The 18,950-nt window shown below is 47.9% G+C and overlaps 1 protein-coding gene across 8 annotated transcripts in view; it reads right to left on the reverse strand.

Annotated features, from left to right (window-relative positions):
- Nucleotides 1-6,045: 6,045 nt before the first annotated feature.
- Nucleotides 6,046-18,950, reverse strand: part of ZC3H7B (zinc finger CCCH-type containing 7B) — a 52,871-nt gene continuing 39,966 nt past the window's right edge. For all 8 annotated transcript variants that reach the window (XM_030462995.1, XM_030463207.1, XM_030462838.1 and 5 more), the window contains exons 18-23: nt 17,059-17,192; nt 15,408-15,513; nt 13,901-14,009; nt 11,998-12,131; nt 11,039-11,202; nt 6,046-10,268 (exon numbers count right to left, since the gene is read on the reverse strand). In XM_030462995.1, coding sequence (XP_030318855.1) covers nt 10,076-10,268; nt 11,039-11,202; nt 11,998-12,131; nt 13,901-14,009; nt 15,408-15,513; nt 17,059-17,192 — 840 coding nt within the window. In that variant the 3' untranslated portion in view covers nt 6,046-10,075. The remainder of the gene's footprint in view (nt 10,269-11,038; nt 11,203-11,997; nt 12,132-13,900; nt 14,010-15,407; nt 15,514-17,058; nt 17,193-18,950) is intronic.

Here is an 18,950-nt window from a genome sequence, read left to right on the forward strand (position 1 = left end):
AAAATCTGGCTGGTCAAAGCAAGCAGAATGGGGTCACTCAGTCTTCTCAGGCATCACTAACATTTGGGAGAGCTACTGTCTATATATATGCTAAAGTCTGTTTCTCACTAAATGATGGCAAAGTAAAATGACTGGGAACATGGAAGATGCCCTACTGCCAGGTGCAGCTGGACATCCTGGTTTTGCTCCAAGCTCAAACTTGTCCTGAAAGATGGACAAACATCTGAACATGTGTCTGGAGGGACCCAAGGACTTCACAGCAGCTAATGCAGCAATTGACTGACATTTATGGCTTCAGAAAATGGAGGCTTTATTGAGAGGTTGTTCATAGAATCATAGAATGTTTTGGGTTTGAAGGGACCTTAGAAATAATCCAAATTGTCTGTTGGCATTTTGAGTTATTAGCCTGCAGTGGACATCTATAAGTGTTCATCTATAGATCTGAGAGAACTTGTCTCATCTTGAATTTACCATGTCCACAAAGTCTCCTGCCAACACTGTGTATCCTTGATTCATAATTCCTGAAAAATGAGCTCCTGCCCAGGAGAAGAGCTTGAGTAACATCACTAGCAGGATGCAACAGCACTGCCCTGACTTCAGGCCCTGGGGAAGCAGAAACTGTTCAGTGGAGTAGAGACAAAGCAGTGGGGAGTGTCTGTCTGCTCTTGCATCTCAGCCACAGAGAGGACTTGAGCTGCTTAAGCAAATGCAGTTGAAATGTTGGCTCAAGAAAGCTGCAGGTATGGCCACAGATTGCATCATTTGTGCTGGCTGCACTGTTATCAGATGAGATCATTATTCATTATTGTTGTAATCCCCTGTTAGTGGAGGTCTCATCAGCTCTGCTCCACCACTCAGAAGGCTCAAAGCACACCAGGAACTGTGGAGCACAATCGCTCAGGTGTTACCTATAGGTAGCAGTCTTTCTGGCAGATTGAGACCCCAAGGATTGTTCTGGACATTCAGACATCTGATAAACCCTCTTCAATACAAGCATCTGGGCAAAAGGGCTCTTTGTGCATCTCTCCATTTGTTGCCATCTTTCCCTCAGCCCCACAAGTGCTCCCTCAACTCCCTCATGGAGCCACATCCATGGTGCTTCTGGAGCTGCCTTTCCATTGCTTCCCCTCCTACCAGTGTCTTGCAGCCACCCCCAGTTCCAGAACAAGAGATGGTGGCATGCCTGGGCATTTTTGTCTGACTTTCTAAGAACCCAAGATTTACACAATACTATTATCTATCCGTGCATCCGTCCATCTGTCTGTCCATTCATTTGTCCATCTCTCCCTCCTTGGAACATGCTACCTTGGTGAAGGAATAAGTATATTTAGATATTGTTTTCTATTTGAAAGGCAACCTAGGAAGACTAGAGTTGAATTAATGTCTCTTCTGAGAGAAAACCTGCTGGTATTTGTTCTGTTTGATTTTGGGCACATGGATTGGCAGCCAAGACCCCAAAGCACAAGCCACCTCTGGCAAGATATTGTGAGGGGACAGTCCTAGGCCAGCAGTACTGAGGGCACTTTGAGGTGACAGACAAGGTAGGTAATGCCCCTGAAGTGTATTAGCAAATAAGGACAAAAGCCTTAAACTTACTGTAAAGCCTTAAACTTAAACTGTAAACTTACTAGGAGCTTTTAAAATTCTGCTGCTCTTGAAACAGTTTTTTCAGTCCCCTGAGACCATTCTATTTATCAGCCCAGCCATCATTCAGAAATTTCCTTATCACCTCACACAGGGATATCTCCTGGTGCAAATCCCACAGATCAGATCTACTCCTTATGGTCTGTATGGAGGCCCCAGGCCCACCCATGGGGTTCAGTACTTGTGCCAGACCCACCTTGGTAAGTATGTTCTTCTTCTTTTATTCAAGCAAACCCATTGCCAGAGGTCACTCACTGCCTCTTTGCAGACATCCATAATTTTTTTGTTTGTTCTTATACTAGTTCCTAGGACAAAAGCACATTCCACTGACAGCTTGCAGAATTATTTATTTCCACAGTGCATTGAGCTTGCAGGGAATTTTGTTCATCTTGGTGGGAACCAGCAGGCTGAGTTGCATTGTGGTCTTTATGAAAGGAGGCTTGTCCTGTTTCCCAGTGCCTTGTCTTCTGGGGCATCAAAATGCTTCTGCTAGTGGTGACAGACAACCACAGAGCTGCAAGGACACCCAGAACAGCAGCAGCAGGAAAGGCTTTGTCCAGGCCAGGGATGTCTGCATCCACAGCAGGACACTTTCAAAGAAAAAGAGGTAGAAGAAGCAATGAAACCAGTGCAGGAGGGTGGACATCTGAGAGTGCTAAAATTGGGACTGGGGCTCTGCATTGGCTGAAGACTCTGCCTGGCACCTGAAATGCAGGCGTATGACACTTTAGGTACTTTTGATGGTGTCAGTGTGGGGTACAGACACACAGGCTTGGTGGGGCTTTGCTCTGAATCCCCCTTCCCAACTCTGAAGAGCTGCCCCTTCCCTGGGCAGTGTATCACATGCAGACAAGTGCCTGTGGTGCTCCTCAGTGGAGGAGCAGCACTGGGATCCCCGGGCAGGCCATGCAGTTCGGTGGAAGGAACTGCCTGCTCCTCCAGCCTGAGGCAAGAGGATTTCTAAAAACTAATTCCCCAAAACCAGTGCCAAAAAACTAATGAGCTTTGCTTCCCCACCTCCCCGCCAAGACATTCTCCCCTTCCTGGTGTGCTCACGTGGCAGCCAGGCTCAATGCAGCTCTGCTCCTCCACACGTGGCCTTCCCCTGTGAGGTGCCATTTGCCAAAAAAGTAGGTGCTAGGCAGGGAGAAAAAGTGAGAAAGGCCCTTGGAATCACCAGAAATTGTGCTGTCCTAGGCAGGAAGGACACCTAGAGCTGCCTTTGTGCATTTCCTTGCTCCGGAAACCCTGTGAGATCCTGGCCAGAGCCAGCTTTGGAAGCCCTCTGAACAAGCCTTGGCAAAAGACAGAGCCCAGGAGGTGCCAAGAGCAGCAATAAACCACGATGTTTAAAGCAGGTTGAGGAAATCCGAAGACAGAGATTGCTGGGTCTCTGCCAGGGCCTGCAGGAGACCATTGGGTGGGACAGCAAGGAAGACCCATGTTCCTCCAGCCACTTCCTTCTTGAAACAAAGAGGCTGGCTGTAAGCGACCTCCTTCATCCCTCACCTGTCCCTTTCCAGGTTCACTCACTGCTCCTGGGAACAACGTGGCCCTAGGCAGGAGCAAGAATCCTGTACCACCATGATCCAAAAGGTCAGACCCCAACTGAGCCTAATGAAGGTACGTGGGCTGAAAGACAACAACTGACTCCTCATACACTTGGGCAGTCTGGCTGTTGCTATTCCACAAAAGTCAAGATATGGAAGCCTGGCTCTCAAACAGGAGAAGACCCAGGCTGCTGTGTCTTTTAGAACACTACTTCTGTGCTGAATTTTCAGGGGCAACATCCAGCCATGTTCCAGTTATCCTCCAGCCATCTGGCTGAGGAAAACTGGGGCCATCCCAGTCCTGCGGAAATGGGACTTTCCCTCTCTGCCTCTGAGCTTTGCAGGGGTACAAACGGGGGAACATGCCTTGGTATGCAATTAGAGAAACTATGCAGCTCTTCATCCTTCCCAGACTGTCTGCCTGAAGGGCCCCAGAGCTACTGAAAGACCACAGCTAAGGCAGAGGGAGGAAATCCACAGAGAACAAGGGAAATATACCAAAGAGCACCTGCAGTGCCAAGTATTTTTTCTGGTTCCAAGAAAGCCAAATCTACTCTGGCATCTGGGTTTAGAGATTTCCATCCCAGCCCCAGGTAAATGGCATTTCTGGGAGGATTAATCCAGATGGTAACAAATAACCCTATTTCCTGGGACTTACTGCTATGTTTGTGCCTCCTGAACCTCTCAAGAAAAAGCAGGAGTTTTCTGGGGCACTGCCATCTGTAAGCTCAAATGCAAAGAGCACCATTGAAAGAGGCAGTCTCAGGAGCTGCCAGGGCCAGCTGGACCTGTCATCTCCTCTGATCGCTGTTCTTGTCCTTGCTGTACCTCGACCAGGAAACACCTCACCATCCCTGGGGGCTCCAGGACCTGCAGCTCCTGCCTGGAGGGGTAACTGAATTGGGAGCTAAGAATCCAGCTGGGCAGGGAGAGAGGTTATTGGGAATGGATAGGCCCTGTCCTGTCCCCTCCCATCCTGGGGAAGAGGGGCAAGACTGGATGACACATGGTACAGAGCTCCAGATTTGTGCCCATGGCTCTCCAGGAAGCCCCAGGAGCTAGCTGTCTACAGGAATTCTGCCCAGAACCACTGCACAGGCACTCAACCAGATCTGCTCAGCACCTTCCTGTGGCCCACACCAAATGGGTGTCTGCTCTAGCTGGTACTCCTGCAGCCTCTCCTCCACTACTTCCCTCTCACCAGTCACCCCCATCCAGCCTTCCTTTCCTATTTAGGACCTCACTATCTGCCCAATGTTTTTCTCCACAGGTGCTCTAAAGTGTTACCTCCTGTCCTCCACTCCAGTGACCTGCACACCTCCACAGGAACTCTCTGCTGCTCCCCTTGCACGGGACACGACACAGCACAACCCTGTTCTTGGCTGCAATGGCTGCAGCAAATGCAATTAAGAGTGATGACAGCATTTGCATCACCTGCTCTCACTGCCCAGAACTGTGTCCTTACAGTGTAGGCAGACAGACCAAGTCACAGAATTGCTTGGCAATCTCATCTGCAGCTTGCACTCTTTGGAAGGCAAACTCCCTCTGCCCAGCTGCTGTGTGATGGTATTAAAGATCTTCAGCATGAAGCCTTCCTCTCAGGGGTCTCTACCCTGTTCCTCTACATCCTCCCCCAGGCCTGGATCCTTCCCAGATGACCTGGGGGATCTCTCCCTTTGTCTTTGTATCTGCTGAAGTTCCTAGGAAGATTTTAATACTGAAATCACCACCCTTTTCTCTGTGTCTCCAAAATACAAGTTTATTCAATAAAGCAACACTAGTGAGGATAGGTTTACAGGTGAGGCTCAAACCTGCACTGTTTTTCTCATGGTTTGTCTGCCTCACACTTTGGCAGTTTGAGTCTCCACTGTACTGGAAAAAATACCTCACTCTTGACAGAATGGCCTCAATAACCTTTGGAGTGTAAAAAATACTGCCTTTCGTGTTGTACATACCCAACAGATGCACCTTAGAAGAACACAGGTCACCTCATTCCCTCTGAAATTCCCTGTATTCAGGCTTCTTCTCCTCTGACCAGGACATGAGTCCTTGTGTCTATATCCAGGCACATTGTGGAGATGTGTAACAAATCTCATCATGTCTCACTGGCTATGACCCTCTGGTCACTCTCCCAGTTATACATTAGTAGCAGCGTGTCTCCATGGGACTTCCTTTTCTTTGCCCCATCTCCAATTTTGGCTTAATCAAGAACTAACCTGCACCATGATGGGCTTTAAAATAAGGAAAACAGTTTTATTAATAAATGTTTTCACACTGACCTCTTCCCCCAAGGTTTGATCTTCACCGCAGAGCATCCTCTTCTCGAGGAACCTGCACAGATGCTTCTCATGGCCCAGAAGGGATGCAGCTCAGTGGGCAGGGCCAAGGGCATTTTTCTCTGGCAGGGTGCATGTTGTCAGGCAAAAGAACTGGCTGACCCAGCTGAGCAGAGCAACCTACACAGCAGAACAGCCTCCAGATGAAGGTGATTACAAGGCCTGATTACTGCAGGTTTCAGAACACAGGCCACCAAAAACCATGAAACTATGGGCTAACACAGGTTGTAGATTCTTGGTGCTTCAGGAAAAGAAATAAAAATCTTAAATACACTTAAAGTTCACCAGAAGTGTGCATATCATAATGAAATGCAGAATTGTTAATATGCACCCAGGCAATTTTTCCAGTCAGTAAGAAGAGCAGTAGATAATACTTGAGGATGTCAGAAAGTGAAAACAATGCAATGCTTGAAGTCCTCCCTTTGCTTCCCTCCCTACAGCATTCAGGAAAAAGAAATCAAGATAAAAAGCCTTTGCAGGCTATTTGAAAAATACAAACACACACTGGATCAGGAGAGGGTTTAAAGTGCACACTTTTATTTTCTATTACAAAGGCTAAAAGAAGCAAGTTTGGTTTTGTTTGGTTGTTTTTTATTTAAGAACAGAAATTAAAATGTTGTTAAAACATCTACATTATTATCCTGATACTAGACCTTATGAAAGATACTAAGTTCTTTTTTAATAGTAAAGCGTGGTATTCTTAAATTATATTAATACAAAGACATATTAAAGGACTCAAAATCTTTACTACCCAGCTCAGAACTGCAGCATCCCCTTGCTAGCTTTTCCTTTCACTTGCTAAAACCCATCCATTTTTGACATACAGTTTCATACAAGCTAAGTAGGGCATTTTTTGGTTTTTCATTTCCCCCTATGAAGGCCAGGTTAACTCCCAAACCAGCATCACTCAAATCCCTGCCCATACCAAAGGATTTGGGAAACGATTTTCACTAAGTCCTTCAGCATTTAACAATTGATCTGAATCAGTCCCTACTCTGTGTGTGCCTGTAGTTATTTTGCAGGATATGAGATTTTCTTCTAGTGTTATAAAATTAAAGCATCACTTTTTTTGTTAATAACCCTCAGATTTGGTTCTGTGCTGCAAAATTTTCCTTTTACCTCACATGAATGAGGAAAAATAAGAGTTATTACAGGGTTTTGTGAATGCACCACTAAAGCAGCCCTACAGCTTGTGGTTTATCTGTTGTAGAGCCCTGAGTGCTGCTGAGAGCATGTAACGTGCTGAAGAAAACCCTCTTGAATTGATAAAGCAAGCCTGGGAAGTCAAGCATGAAGCTTCCTGCCTTTCACAATGTCCCTTTAAATAATATAAGCAAAGCCTTATCATTAAAACTTTACTTGTTATTTAGCAGTATAATATTCTTTCACTGAGATGGGACTGCAAGGACATCCTAGGGGGGGTTAAAAAATGTGAAAAGGGAAACTTGTCCCATCTCAAAATTTATACCCATCTATAAAAAACCCTCCCCTCTTCATTATTTCCCTTTCCCTAACCCAAATAAAAGTCTTCATATTTAAATTGGAGATGCTGCGTTTCCTGGCCCGAGTCCTTTTCCTTTACCCTTGTTTAAAAGATTCCTTTGATACCACACACATATAATATTATATAGAGCGATATATTTAATACCTGTGTATATATGCTTTGTGGGTGGGGTTACATATATACACACTAAAACAAGTCTGGTGACAAAGTACTGCAACACCACAGACCAGGTTATCATATCAGGGAAAACAAAAAGAGATACTTGATGCAACCCCCGTGACTGTGGGCCTCCCTCACCTCACACACACTCGCCCTCTCCCCACCTTGGCCCCACTTTGTCTCTCCAAAGCCCTGCTGAGCAAAGACGGGGAGAGGGGACAGTGATCCACTCTGTAACCTGAACAAGTTATCGGATGAGAAAACATGGCACAGCGAACACCAGAGTCACAGTAGAGATGCAGATTTGTTTTTAAAATAAAAATGCATTCCAATGTCCGCCATCCAAGGCTGCCTTCCCTGGTGTCTCTGCCCAAGAAGAGCAGAACAAGATAACCCAGGAGCTGATGCCTTCCTCCTCCCCTGTCTCTCTCTATTATGAAGTTGATGAATTGAGCACAAGGAGCAACAGGAGAAAGTACAGTCTGGACAGCTACAGTGAAGGGCAGAGGAGGGAATACAGCACCAGGCCACTCAGAAATCATTATGTCCATAATTGCATTGGTCACCCACTTTCCTGACAGCACTATGGATCATTCCTCATCTTGTCCTCCTCCCCAGTGTGGGCAGAGATGGAAATAAACACTTCTCTCCTCTCTTCTCCCATTAAGCCATCCCTGTGTATCATCAGATGTTACAGTAAAGGTGCAGCCACGAAGGGAAGCTAAGACCAGACCAGTGACCACCATCCACATTTTAAAGGGAACAAGCTCAGAGACATATTCAGCTTACTTAGAGCACAAAGCATCTCTGGGAAGACTCAAGACCTGCACACAGCACATTCTGCTCCTGGGCTGTAACTCCCCTCACTGGAGCTGATGCACACACCTACCTAGAGGCTGGCATCGAGGTGCCAGCAGGCCCCACAGCATCTCCTGAATTTTGCCATCTGTATTTCCACATCCACTCTTTCTTGAAGGTGGGAACCCCAAAGATATGGGAGAAGGGAGGGAAAAGGGTGACCCAGCAATGCCAAAGCACCAAGCAGCTCATGGCCAGTTGGTATTTACCATGGATACAGCACTGCCAGCCCCAAAGGCTCAGAGCTTAATGTCCTGTGAGACTGTATAAAAAAGGCAGTCCCCACAAAGGCTGGGAGGAAGATATACCTGGTTTTGAGTGGACAGTGCCATCTACACATGCAAAACAGCAGAGCTCAGCTGGACTGCAGAAGAGAGGAGTGGGAAGCTCAGGACAGGACATACATATACTGCTTACATGATGAGACCACCAGAAAGGACAAGGCTGGCATACAGAGCATTATCACACCTCACCACTGCCACTATAAAAGCCAAAAATCCTGGCACAGAGCTCAGCATCACTGGTTCCCCATCATGACATGCATCAGGTGGGACAGGAGCAGGTGCATGGCTGGGTCCCACTGTGCTGCTCATCCTCCACCACAGTCGCTGTCCTGTCTCATCCTGGCTGCACTGTGTGCCTGCAAGCTCCCTGCCTCAGCTCCAAGGAGAAGTGGGCTGGACACCCAGTGCTTTTAAGCACCATTTCAGCCTGATTCTCATCAGGAAAACATCGCCCATGCTTCTTAGTGGTTTCCTTTTAAATAGGCCCCCACCCAGTTCTTCTGGCAGCGCATGGAAAAACGCAGCTCTAAATAACCAGTAACACAAGCCATTTGAAAGAGCAAGAAAGAAACCCTATTACCTCTCTCCCTCTCTTCAGGACATAAGGTGACACAGAAAAACAGGCTCGTTTTGGTTACAGCCTTCCTCCTGACTGATACTGCTGCGTGGCATGGTCACAGCACCAAGTCTGTCTGAGTTCAAGAAGCATTTGGATGGTGCACTCAGGTGTTATTGATCCTGGGAGTGCTCTACACAGGGGCAGGACCTAGTCTTGGTGATTCTAATTGGTCCCTTCCAACTTGGCATATTCTATGATTCTATGATACAGTAGCACAGTGTGTGTCACAATCTCCACCTACACCTTCTAGGTGGCTTCAGTCTTTCTTGAACCAAGTCACACTAGCCAAAAATCCAAACCAAAACTACCCACCCTGAATATCTGTCTCACACTGAGAAAACCAACTAAATGAGGAGTCACCTGTTTGCTTTATGGGTACAGTCAGCTGAAACAGTCTGAAGTCACCTACAATCCACTCCTTGCTGCTGCTGCAAGTGGTTTTATTGCTTTGCTGCTTTTAGCTACACTCTTTATACCAGCCGGCTGTTACTCTCCCCCACACCAGCTGATGCCTCAGGGCAATATGGAAAGCAGGAACTTAAGCCTAGAAGTTTTAAGCCAGATCTAGTGGTTTTCCTTCCTTGGACCTCAGTTCCTAATTCTTCTGGCACTGAGTTCCCAGGGGAGCAGACCAGCTGCTGCAGTGTAAGTTGGGCTTGCTCTGCAGCACTGAGAAAAGGAGCACATGAACTTCATGGTCACCTTTTCACCAGATGGTTGGCCCTTCTCAGCTTTATCCTCCAGACCTCTGCAGCCACACTGAACGGAAAGGCAAGAGAATGACACAAGGAGAAATTCTCTGACTCATGGGCCAGTACAGACTGGATTCATTTCTTTGCATGAAGGACAACAAAAAGAAAAAGGTGGAGAGGAAGGAGAATTTGAGGGAAAGAAGAGAGAGAAGTTGGATCACAAACTCAGTGAGCATGGCGTTCGCTGGCCAAGGAGAATCAAATTCATGATTTCATTCACCACTAATAAATCATCATCTCATTATCTTAAAACAAAAGAAAAGATAAAAGTTCTCTTTGCAAGACACTGATCTCACTCTCCCTGCTACCGCCACTCTTGGAAAACCCGCCCTGTGTTTATCCATCTGACAGGCTCCCCCCCAGCCCTGGCTATACCCCATCCCGCAATAGGAAGTTGTATTTCCCGAAGTCGTCATCCCTGGGGCAGAGCAGCATGTCCTTGCGGGCTTTGGCCAGTTTCTGTTTCAGCACTTCCCTCCGGTCGAGCCACTCTGTCAGCTCATCCTGGCCATGGGCATAGCGGCACTCCTCTCCCTCAGGGCAGGCCTTGCTCTTCTGGAACCTGGCAGCACAAGGAGAGCAATCAGGAGGGCGCTCCCAGCACAGGGGTTTGAGGTCCCCATCCGGGACACTCAGTTGGGATTCCCTGAAACACTCTGCAAACTCTCGATTGTAGGCAAAGTGATTCTCCTAGAAACCCACGTGCAGATGGTGAAGGCAATGTGGAGGCTGGGCACAAAACCAGAGCAGTGAATAGAGCAACATCTGTGAGGGGATTCAGTCAACAGAATGAAGCAGTGTGAGCTGGAACTGGACCAGAAGGAGTGAGGACAAACCACCACACAAGGGAGGAAATGCCAGGCAACAGCCACAAGAGACAGTGTCTTCTCTTTAGCCAACATGGCATTTCTAACCATCATAAGCCTTCTGAAGGCACCTCAAAGCGCTGATTCAGAGGGTGTGAGACACTGAAAGCATTTAATAAAGCACCTGGGATTCCCCTAAGCATCGGGCCAAGCAGACTGTTCAGCTGCCTGAGATCTGAGAGCACCCTGGCTATAGAGGAGCACATACATTGCTCCCCTTTTCTAAAGACACGTGGCTTGGGAATGTAGTTTTCCCAGTGAGTAGTGTGGCTGAGCGCCTCAGGAGTCCAAAAGCAGCCTCACAAAAACCCCAACCTGTCTGCTTGTCCCACTTCTGCTACAAGCAGCAGTCCTTGGGGACTCTGAGAGGAGGAGGATGTGGAGAAGGTGGAGGAGGGATGGAGGCCCCGAGCCTGCTGCCCTGTCCCTACAGCAGCAGCAGAGGAGGGAGAGGAGACAACAGTACCTTTCGCAGAGCCGGAATTCACCCATGGGGAAGCGGTAGCTCCAGCAGTTGGAGTCACTGTCCGAGGTGAAGACCTTCTCCTTGTGCTTCTCCGACTGGATGTGCTGCTGCCATTGCTTCTTGCTGTTGCTGTTCTTCCCACAGAGCCAGCAGTGGTAGCCCATCTGGCCAGTGCAGACAGGGCAAAGCACCAGTCAGTGCATTGACAATCACACCCTTTGGCCTTCTCCATGCTGGCACTGCCTCTCCCCATCTCCCTCCAGAGCACCCTGGAAGCTCTGCTCAGTCTATGACCTCCCACACTTCCCTGCCATGTCATGTTTAGGGCACTGTACTCCAAACTAAGGGCAAACAGAGGATATGCTCTGTCAGTGTCTACCTACAGCTCAAACAAGCTCAGAGAATGAGGCAGCTCAATTCACGCATGTGGTCCTTCTGCCCCTGCTGATGGCCCAGGTGGAGTCTGACTGCCAGGCCCACAAGTAACGCAGGACTCTTCAGGAGCACAAACTCTTACACCAGTCACCACCCCTGGGCTGAAGAGACACATCTGCCTCTAGTTTTCCCAGGCTGCTGTGCTGCTGACCCAGCACTTCTCCAAGCTTCTTCCTTTTTTTCTGACAGCCCAGAAATGGCTTTGCCAGCTTTCCCAAGTGCAGGCAGGAACCCTGGGGAGAGGCTGAGCCCACGCAAAAGGGAACCTAAGGTAGACTCCTACTGACTTGAGGATTAACAGAAAAGCCATTGCAGAGTCTTGCTGACCCCAGGAAAATCTCTCCCTGTGTCATCTGTGCTGCTCCAAGCTCTCCCTTTAACCTACAGTGGCATGGGCACTTTCCCACAAGAGCAATGAAGTCTGAAATGAAGTCTGCTCACACCTGGAGCACAGGAGGGGAGCAGGTTGTCAGCATGGAGAAGGAGGAGGAAAAGGGATGAAGGACAAGAGATGAGCTTATTACCATGATGTCTGCGTAGTCAGTCGGCATCTGGATCTGTTTCTCCCCTTCTCGTGAGGTGAGTGGTGTCCCCTCTCCAGGCTTCCCAGGATTATGTTTCTTTAGCCACATATCATAGATCTGCTGCATATCTAGTACTGCACAAAGGTGATCTGTGAAGTCACTCAGACAACCTCCCACACCATCCACAAACCATGGGAAAAGTATGAATTTTGGGACAGCTCTTCCCACCCTTCTCCACTGCAGCAGCCCCTGCCATCAGGCTGAAGGCCTGTGCTCTGGAGGCTCATAAAAGCCCCAGGGAGAGGAACCAAATTCACATCACACCACCTGGCATAGCAAGGTATACTTCTGTGAGTTGAGGAGCAACCATGACAGCAGCTACACAAAGTATTCAGGAAGGAGGGGTGAAAATGCCTCTAGATCTCCATGGACTTCACCACACAAAGTGATTCTCCATCTGGTCTGATTATGCTAGATGTCAGCAGACATTCTACTCCAGCAGGGAGCTAAGGCGATGTGCTGGATTCAGATCCATCCTTTCCCTCTAATCCTAACCTTCATCGCTCAGCATTCAAGGAGGAGAGCCCTCAAGAAAGTTGGCCACAGGAAGCACTGGGGAGGAAGACCTAATGATAGCTGGCTCCAAGCTCAAAACCTGCCCAGATGACTGCACAGTTTATGTCCCTTGGTGCTTTTTGTTTAAAACCCACTATAATAGGGTATAATATCCCACAGCATAATAGTGGGAAGGGAAAATTTGTGTGAAAGCTTTGACTGCACATCTGCCTTTCCAAAAGACTCCTGAAAGAGGCTATGGAAACTAGGTTTGCTAACATCAATGAGATGCTGTAAGTGCATCTGCTAGTGATTTACTCCTGGCTAAATGGGTAACCGAGGCACTCAAGGAAGCTGGGGATAATGAGTACAAATTCTCCCAAACTGAAACAAGGTTCCTGTTTGAAGGTTCACCTTCCTGCTTGAACAAACACACCCAGACTGGTCTGGTGTGGTTTAAAGGACTCAGCAGCCAATGAAGTGAACTGTGACAAAAAGCATTTGGTCCAGCTTAAAGGCCCTCTCACACAAGCATAAAGAGTGAACAGACTCAGAGCAGAAAAAAAACCCCTTCAAGGTCTCCAGAAGGCCTATATCCCAACAGACCTAGGTGAGCACCTGGACAACTGGGCCTTGAACAGTCTTTCTTTATTTAGACTGTAAAACAACATAACAAGCAAGCTGTTGGTCTGAATAAACAAGCATTGCTGCCAGAGAGCTGGCTGTCCAGGATATGGGCAACCCCACAGCTTTCCCCTAAAATGTATGTTGGGAACCTGCGTATAATTCCAGACAAGCTCCTCCACAGAGGCACCGCCCAAGGATGTTCTCATTCAGGATTTTGAATCCACCCCTTTGAATACAATGCCATGAGCAGGGAGTGCTGCAGCCCAGGAGCAAGGGATATGCGCAGAAATGGGCAAGAAAGCCAGGGCAGGTACAAGACAGACAAGAAAGATACAGGAGCAGCTACAGGTCAGGACTTGTGCTTTGGCAGAGCTCCATATGGAGCCAGGCCTGGGATAGTACAGGCAAATGGAGGGCCACCACAGGGTGCTTTCAAAGAGTTGCAGATGGGGAGGGCAACAAGGGAGCAGTGCAAGACAGGGGAATAAATGTGCACTAGTCCCAGAGTGAGGGACTCGAGATATCCACACAAGTTTCAGAAAAGAGAAACTCTAGATTACTGTAGATGGACTTGCCCCATAATCCCAACTGGACTCAGAATACCAGCTCTGTCCATCTCCATCTCTGTTGTCAAGAGTCTGTCTTAACAGACCCTGTATCCACTGCCCAAATGTCCTCCTCCCTCTCCCCAGACACTCTGGTCCGTGTTTCCCCCACTCACTTTTATTTTCCTTCATGAAGGTCCACATGTCCCTCTCCTCCGGGCTGTGGGCGAAGGAGCAGTTGCCCACATACTGGCATTTCCTGTCATTTTGTGCATGGATACACAACTGTTAAGAGACAGAGAGCAAAATTTAGCATCTGCACAAACACTCCTTGCTAGAGGGGAAAGTGGGTTCAAAAAATCAGCCAGGGCATTGAATTGCACACAGAAGAAATCACAAACAGGATACTTCATATGTCATGAACTCATGCTTCTTTTCTTCAAGCCCTGGATGACATGAAGGGTAAGTTTTTCCTAAATACATGCAGGCAGCTCAGTTCATCACCTGTCCTCTCTCATATTGCCATTTCCATAGGTGACCTGTTGCAGGTACACTTAGTGCTGGCCTTGGACAAGACAGCAGGGAGCAACCCAGATCGATCCAACGCTGTCTCCTGTTGGTCAACTTGCTGGGCCCCAAAGGTGACTCATTCTCCAACCATTTCCAAGGGGGTGAAGAGCAGCCTTATAGGTTGCTTTCACTGCACTAGCAGACACATAACTTTATCTTACACCTACCAAGTATCACTGCCAAAGAAAATGAGCAGCTTTCCACTGACCCTCTCTTCTTCCCTAAGAAGTGGACAACAGTGTGGAGATCAGCTGCCCCATACAAACTATGGGGGAAGAGACAAGGCTGTTTCTCTCATGGCTGGGGCTAGGTGGGAGCTGAGGGAATGCACACACTCGCGTGGCAAACTGTGTTGCCCCACAGTCTGTGACTTACCTGCTGTCCTTGTCCCCTACTGCAGCACTACAAATGACTCTTGCTCCCCCTCTCCAACTGAAGCAACTGGCCTGAAAGGATGCTCAAGGCCTCATGCATGGCCTTGTGCCTGCCCATGGACTGAGGGGCTGCAGATCTTTAGGGTGAGGGGAGAGGAACTTTCTCTTTTCAGGGGGGAAGGAAAGGAGAGGGAAAAGCAAACTATCACCATATTCAGGGATGGGGTTGGGGGTTGGATATCTGTGGCTTTTGTCACAGCACTGTTTTTTTTAGCTGAGTTCTTGGTTTTGCTTTCAAAACACATTGTGAGCAAGTTTCACAATCTACATCAACACAGACACAGCAAAGGCAGGGATACGCTTCTCCCAAGCACTCCATTTTGCCTCTCACCCACATTGAGAAACTCTGGCCTAAGGGGAAACCTAAATTTCATTCTCAAACTCTGTGCCTGCCACTTCTTGAGATGGTAACTGCATAAACAGCAATGCCAGAAACTCACATGCCTGTGTAAAGTCATTTAAACTGGTACCGCTCCTTTTTCTGCTTCACCTTTTGATGAACACATTTGAGATCTAGCTGCCATCAGCCTGCCATTCCCCCCACCTCCACCAACACGTGCCTGCCTCCCTGCCAGGTTTATAAGGGATCTCCCTCCCAGGTTTATAAGGAAGTGGCCCTTAAAGCCCTGCACCATGGTGGAATGGAAGGGGCACCGGGGATGCCAAGCACGAAGCTTACATCATATTGCTGTGGGAAGTTGCGAATGGAAGGCAGTGGTCGGACAGGCACCCACTTCTTCTTTGCTTTGGACATCACCAGTGGGATGCGACGTTCCTTCGTCCAACTGAAGAAGAAAGAATAAATCAAGAGAGGCAAAAGGAAGAGCAGAACAAAGTTTTGTTTTCCTCAGAAACCCTTAAATATTGAGAGATGACCTGATCCTCCTGTCTACCTTATCCCTGCACTATCCGGCTGCTCCTAGACATGCACATCTGTGATGGAGAAGCCACAAGAAGACTTTAAGGAGGATTTCTCCTTGTACTTATCACATATTTCCTGGGGTCTTTCTTCTCATGAAGCAACAAAAGTCTCCCCCAAGTCTCACATGACGTCACCACTAAAGATTACTAAACAGCTGCATTCTGCCCTTCGACACAGTCAATTCTTGGGCAATCAGATCCCTGCAACACATTTGGGAATATTTTCTGTTTGAAAGGTGCAGTAGAAATGCAAGTTGCTACAAGCGCTGTCTTAAGAACAGCTGCCAGGAAGTATTAATTCTTCTGCAGCTCCAGCAAGCAATTACCAGAAAATACCCTGGACAAAACCCACAGCTCTATTCAGCAGCTGCAGAAAGAGGTGTTATCTTTCCCGTTCCAGGAAGCAATCCTCACCGGCTCACTTCCTCCAGCAACTGCTGCTTCTGTCTCTTTTTCAACAAAGGTTTTATATTTGGAATAAGATGCTGGGTTGTGCTTTTGTGGCTAGTGTTATGGCAAGTGAAGTCCCATAGACCCTCCTATCCTACCCATCCAGGCTGTCTGGGTGACACAGGTCACAGTTCCCATGACCCAGTGGTGACTTTCCAGCTGATATTCCTCTTCCAGGGGTTTTATAAGAAACTTGGGGACAAGCTGGGCTTGTAGTGATAGGACAAAGGGTAATAGTTTTAAATTAAGAGGGTTGATTCAGAATAGATACAAGAAATTTTTTACCAATAGATACAAGAAATTTAGTATTGAAACACTAGAATAACCCAGAGAGGTGGCAGATGCCCTATCACTGGAGCCACTTAAGGTCAGGATGTCTCTGCTCACTACAGGAGGGCTGCACAAGATGACCTTTTAAAATACCTTTCCAACCCAAATCATTCTATGATTTTGTCACACTCAATATCCTCACGGACCCCAAGGAGCCAGGAGGTGCAAAGAGACAAGACATGCATCGAAAAAGGGAAACCAAAGCAATGAAAGAGTCAACAAAACATACATCAAAGGAAGCAGAATACCTTGAATCTTTGCTAACAGTGACCTGACAGACATCTGCAAACAGCTAGGAGTATAAACAAGTGCAAAGGAGTACATTAGTAACCTTGTTAGGAAGTAATGATAGCAACTGGGAAAAAAGGGAACTGTGGGAGCTGTACTGCATGAACCAGGAGCAACAGTCTGCACAATGTTGGCAGCAAACAGTAAAGAAGAGAGCTGGAAACTGGGAAACAGTTTTCTGCAATGCTTGGTATAGTGACAAACACCATGAGCAGTGAGAGGCTGCTAGGAAACCTTGCAGCCTCTTCAAAAGAGGCAAAAAGAAGCACTGGAGAGGGTAAGAGGAGACATTCCTGCCCTTGAGGAATGTGTTGGAGAGAAGAGTAGATTGAATTGCTCACCAGTGGCGGGCTTTGGCACTACAGTACTTGAGGTCTTTATCTGGCTCCACCAGCTGCCCATTCCTTAAGCACTGGCCACACACAAATTTCATCTGGAGGTCAAAGGTACTTGATGTGGGATTTCGAGGAGAAGCCTAGGGAAAAGAACCACAACTTCAGGCAAACAGAGCCAAAATGCACCCCCCAAAGTGCCCTGGAGACACTGGCAGCTCCCCGCATGCCTACACGCCATCAACAAGCCAGATTAAATCAGAGACAGCCCAGCTCTCCTGTGCCAGCATTAGCTGGTGGCCCATTGAGACAGCAGACTGGACCAAAACCACCACTTGCTTCAGCATGATTTCTTGGGCTTTGACGTCTGACCAAAAGCACAGCCAGCTTGGCAGCTTCCAGCACTGACCAGGCCTGGCTGTGAACCCCCCACAGCACATCTCCATGTACAGACATGCTCTGTGAGACCTGCTCCAGCACTTCATCCCCACTTCCCCGCAGGGAGGACAATCCACATCCCCCTCGCTGCCCACAGAGATAGTTCAGTTGCACAGCCATGGGAGCCTCCTCAGGAGGAAGCCAGGTTGTGCCACAGCACAGGAACCACCACTCCTGCCTTTTGGACTAAGAGGCTCATGTCACGTCTAGCATTCGACACACTGAAGTCAAAGCTGGGTCATCTTGATACCCTTCCAAGCTGTTTCTGGGCAAGTTTCCATCTCTCACAGTTCTCTTGCACTGGGTTTCACAGGCAGTCAGTCAGGACCTCTGCACAAAGGTACAACTGTCAATGTGTACAGATCACCTCCTTTCAGCCACTTCACTTCATTGACTTTCTACCTGTCCCCATGAGAAGGCTGTTTCAGGATTATGACTAGCAGACTCTGGAGGAAAAAAAGCCAGTCCCATCTCACTGTTGCTTCATGTTTTCTAAGCATATCTTTGGAAAGCCCTTTGCACTCTGTATCTCCACTGGAAGATGAGACTGGTGTCTCCAGGTAACTTTCAAACCAAAAAACCAAACCTATCTGAATGCCAGTTGCCCTGGACATGGGACTGTGTGAGAGCTGGAGAGAACATCCTGGTCATCAAGATGACTGTGAAGCCCAAAGCCAGGTCCGATGGTGCTTTGATCAACCTGGTCTAGTGGGAGGTGTCTCTGCCCATGCAGCTGGCGTGGAACCACATGATCTTTAAGGTCACTTCCAACCCAAACCATTCTATGTTTCTATGACTTCTAACCCAGAGAATCTAACAATAAGCAGTCAGGCAAGCCACGTCCCCAAGGAGCAGACTTCTGACAGTGATTCATTAGCTACAGCACAGACCCTGTGTGAAAAGGGAAAAAAGCAAGAACAGGCAGTGTGGAATGAAAGCATCTCCCAGGAAATGCCACATAAGCCTCTGACTACTACTCTGCATCCTCCAGACCTAGGCTTTCAAAGAAGCAAAGCTCACATATAAAAGGTTCTCTGTTTCAGTGAAAAGCTGACCATAGGTATGTCTGCCACAGCTATGTCTGCCAGCGCTGACTTCAAGAGGCCATCAGTCCTCTAGTCTCAGCAAAAGGACCCTTCCAGAGAACCATCTTGAAAAGCAGCAGAGATTCCAGCCTATTCACCTGCAATATGGCCTTTCTGGTGGCATCCAGCACATGACTTGTTCATCTGTCAGCTTTCGTCAGTGCTGGTGACCACCAAGAACACATCAAAGCAGCTGGCTGTGGGATGAGCAGCGTTGAGACCTTGGATATCACCAAAGGCAGCCAGGTGTCTCCCTCTCAGACATGAGAAGGCCTCAGAACAGTACTTTTCTCCAATGGATATGACACTACAGCTGGCCACTGGCCCAACAAACCTATAGGCCTAAGGTAACAAAATAGCACCACTGGCATATTTCTT

This window comes from Calypte anna, chromosome 1 (genome assembly GCF_003957555.1).
Source record: "Calypte anna isolate BGI_N300 chromosome 1, bCalAnn1_v1.p, whole genome shotgun sequence".
Lineage (NCBI taxonomy): Eukaryota > Metazoa > Chordata > Aves > Apodiformes > Trochilidae > Calypte > Calypte anna.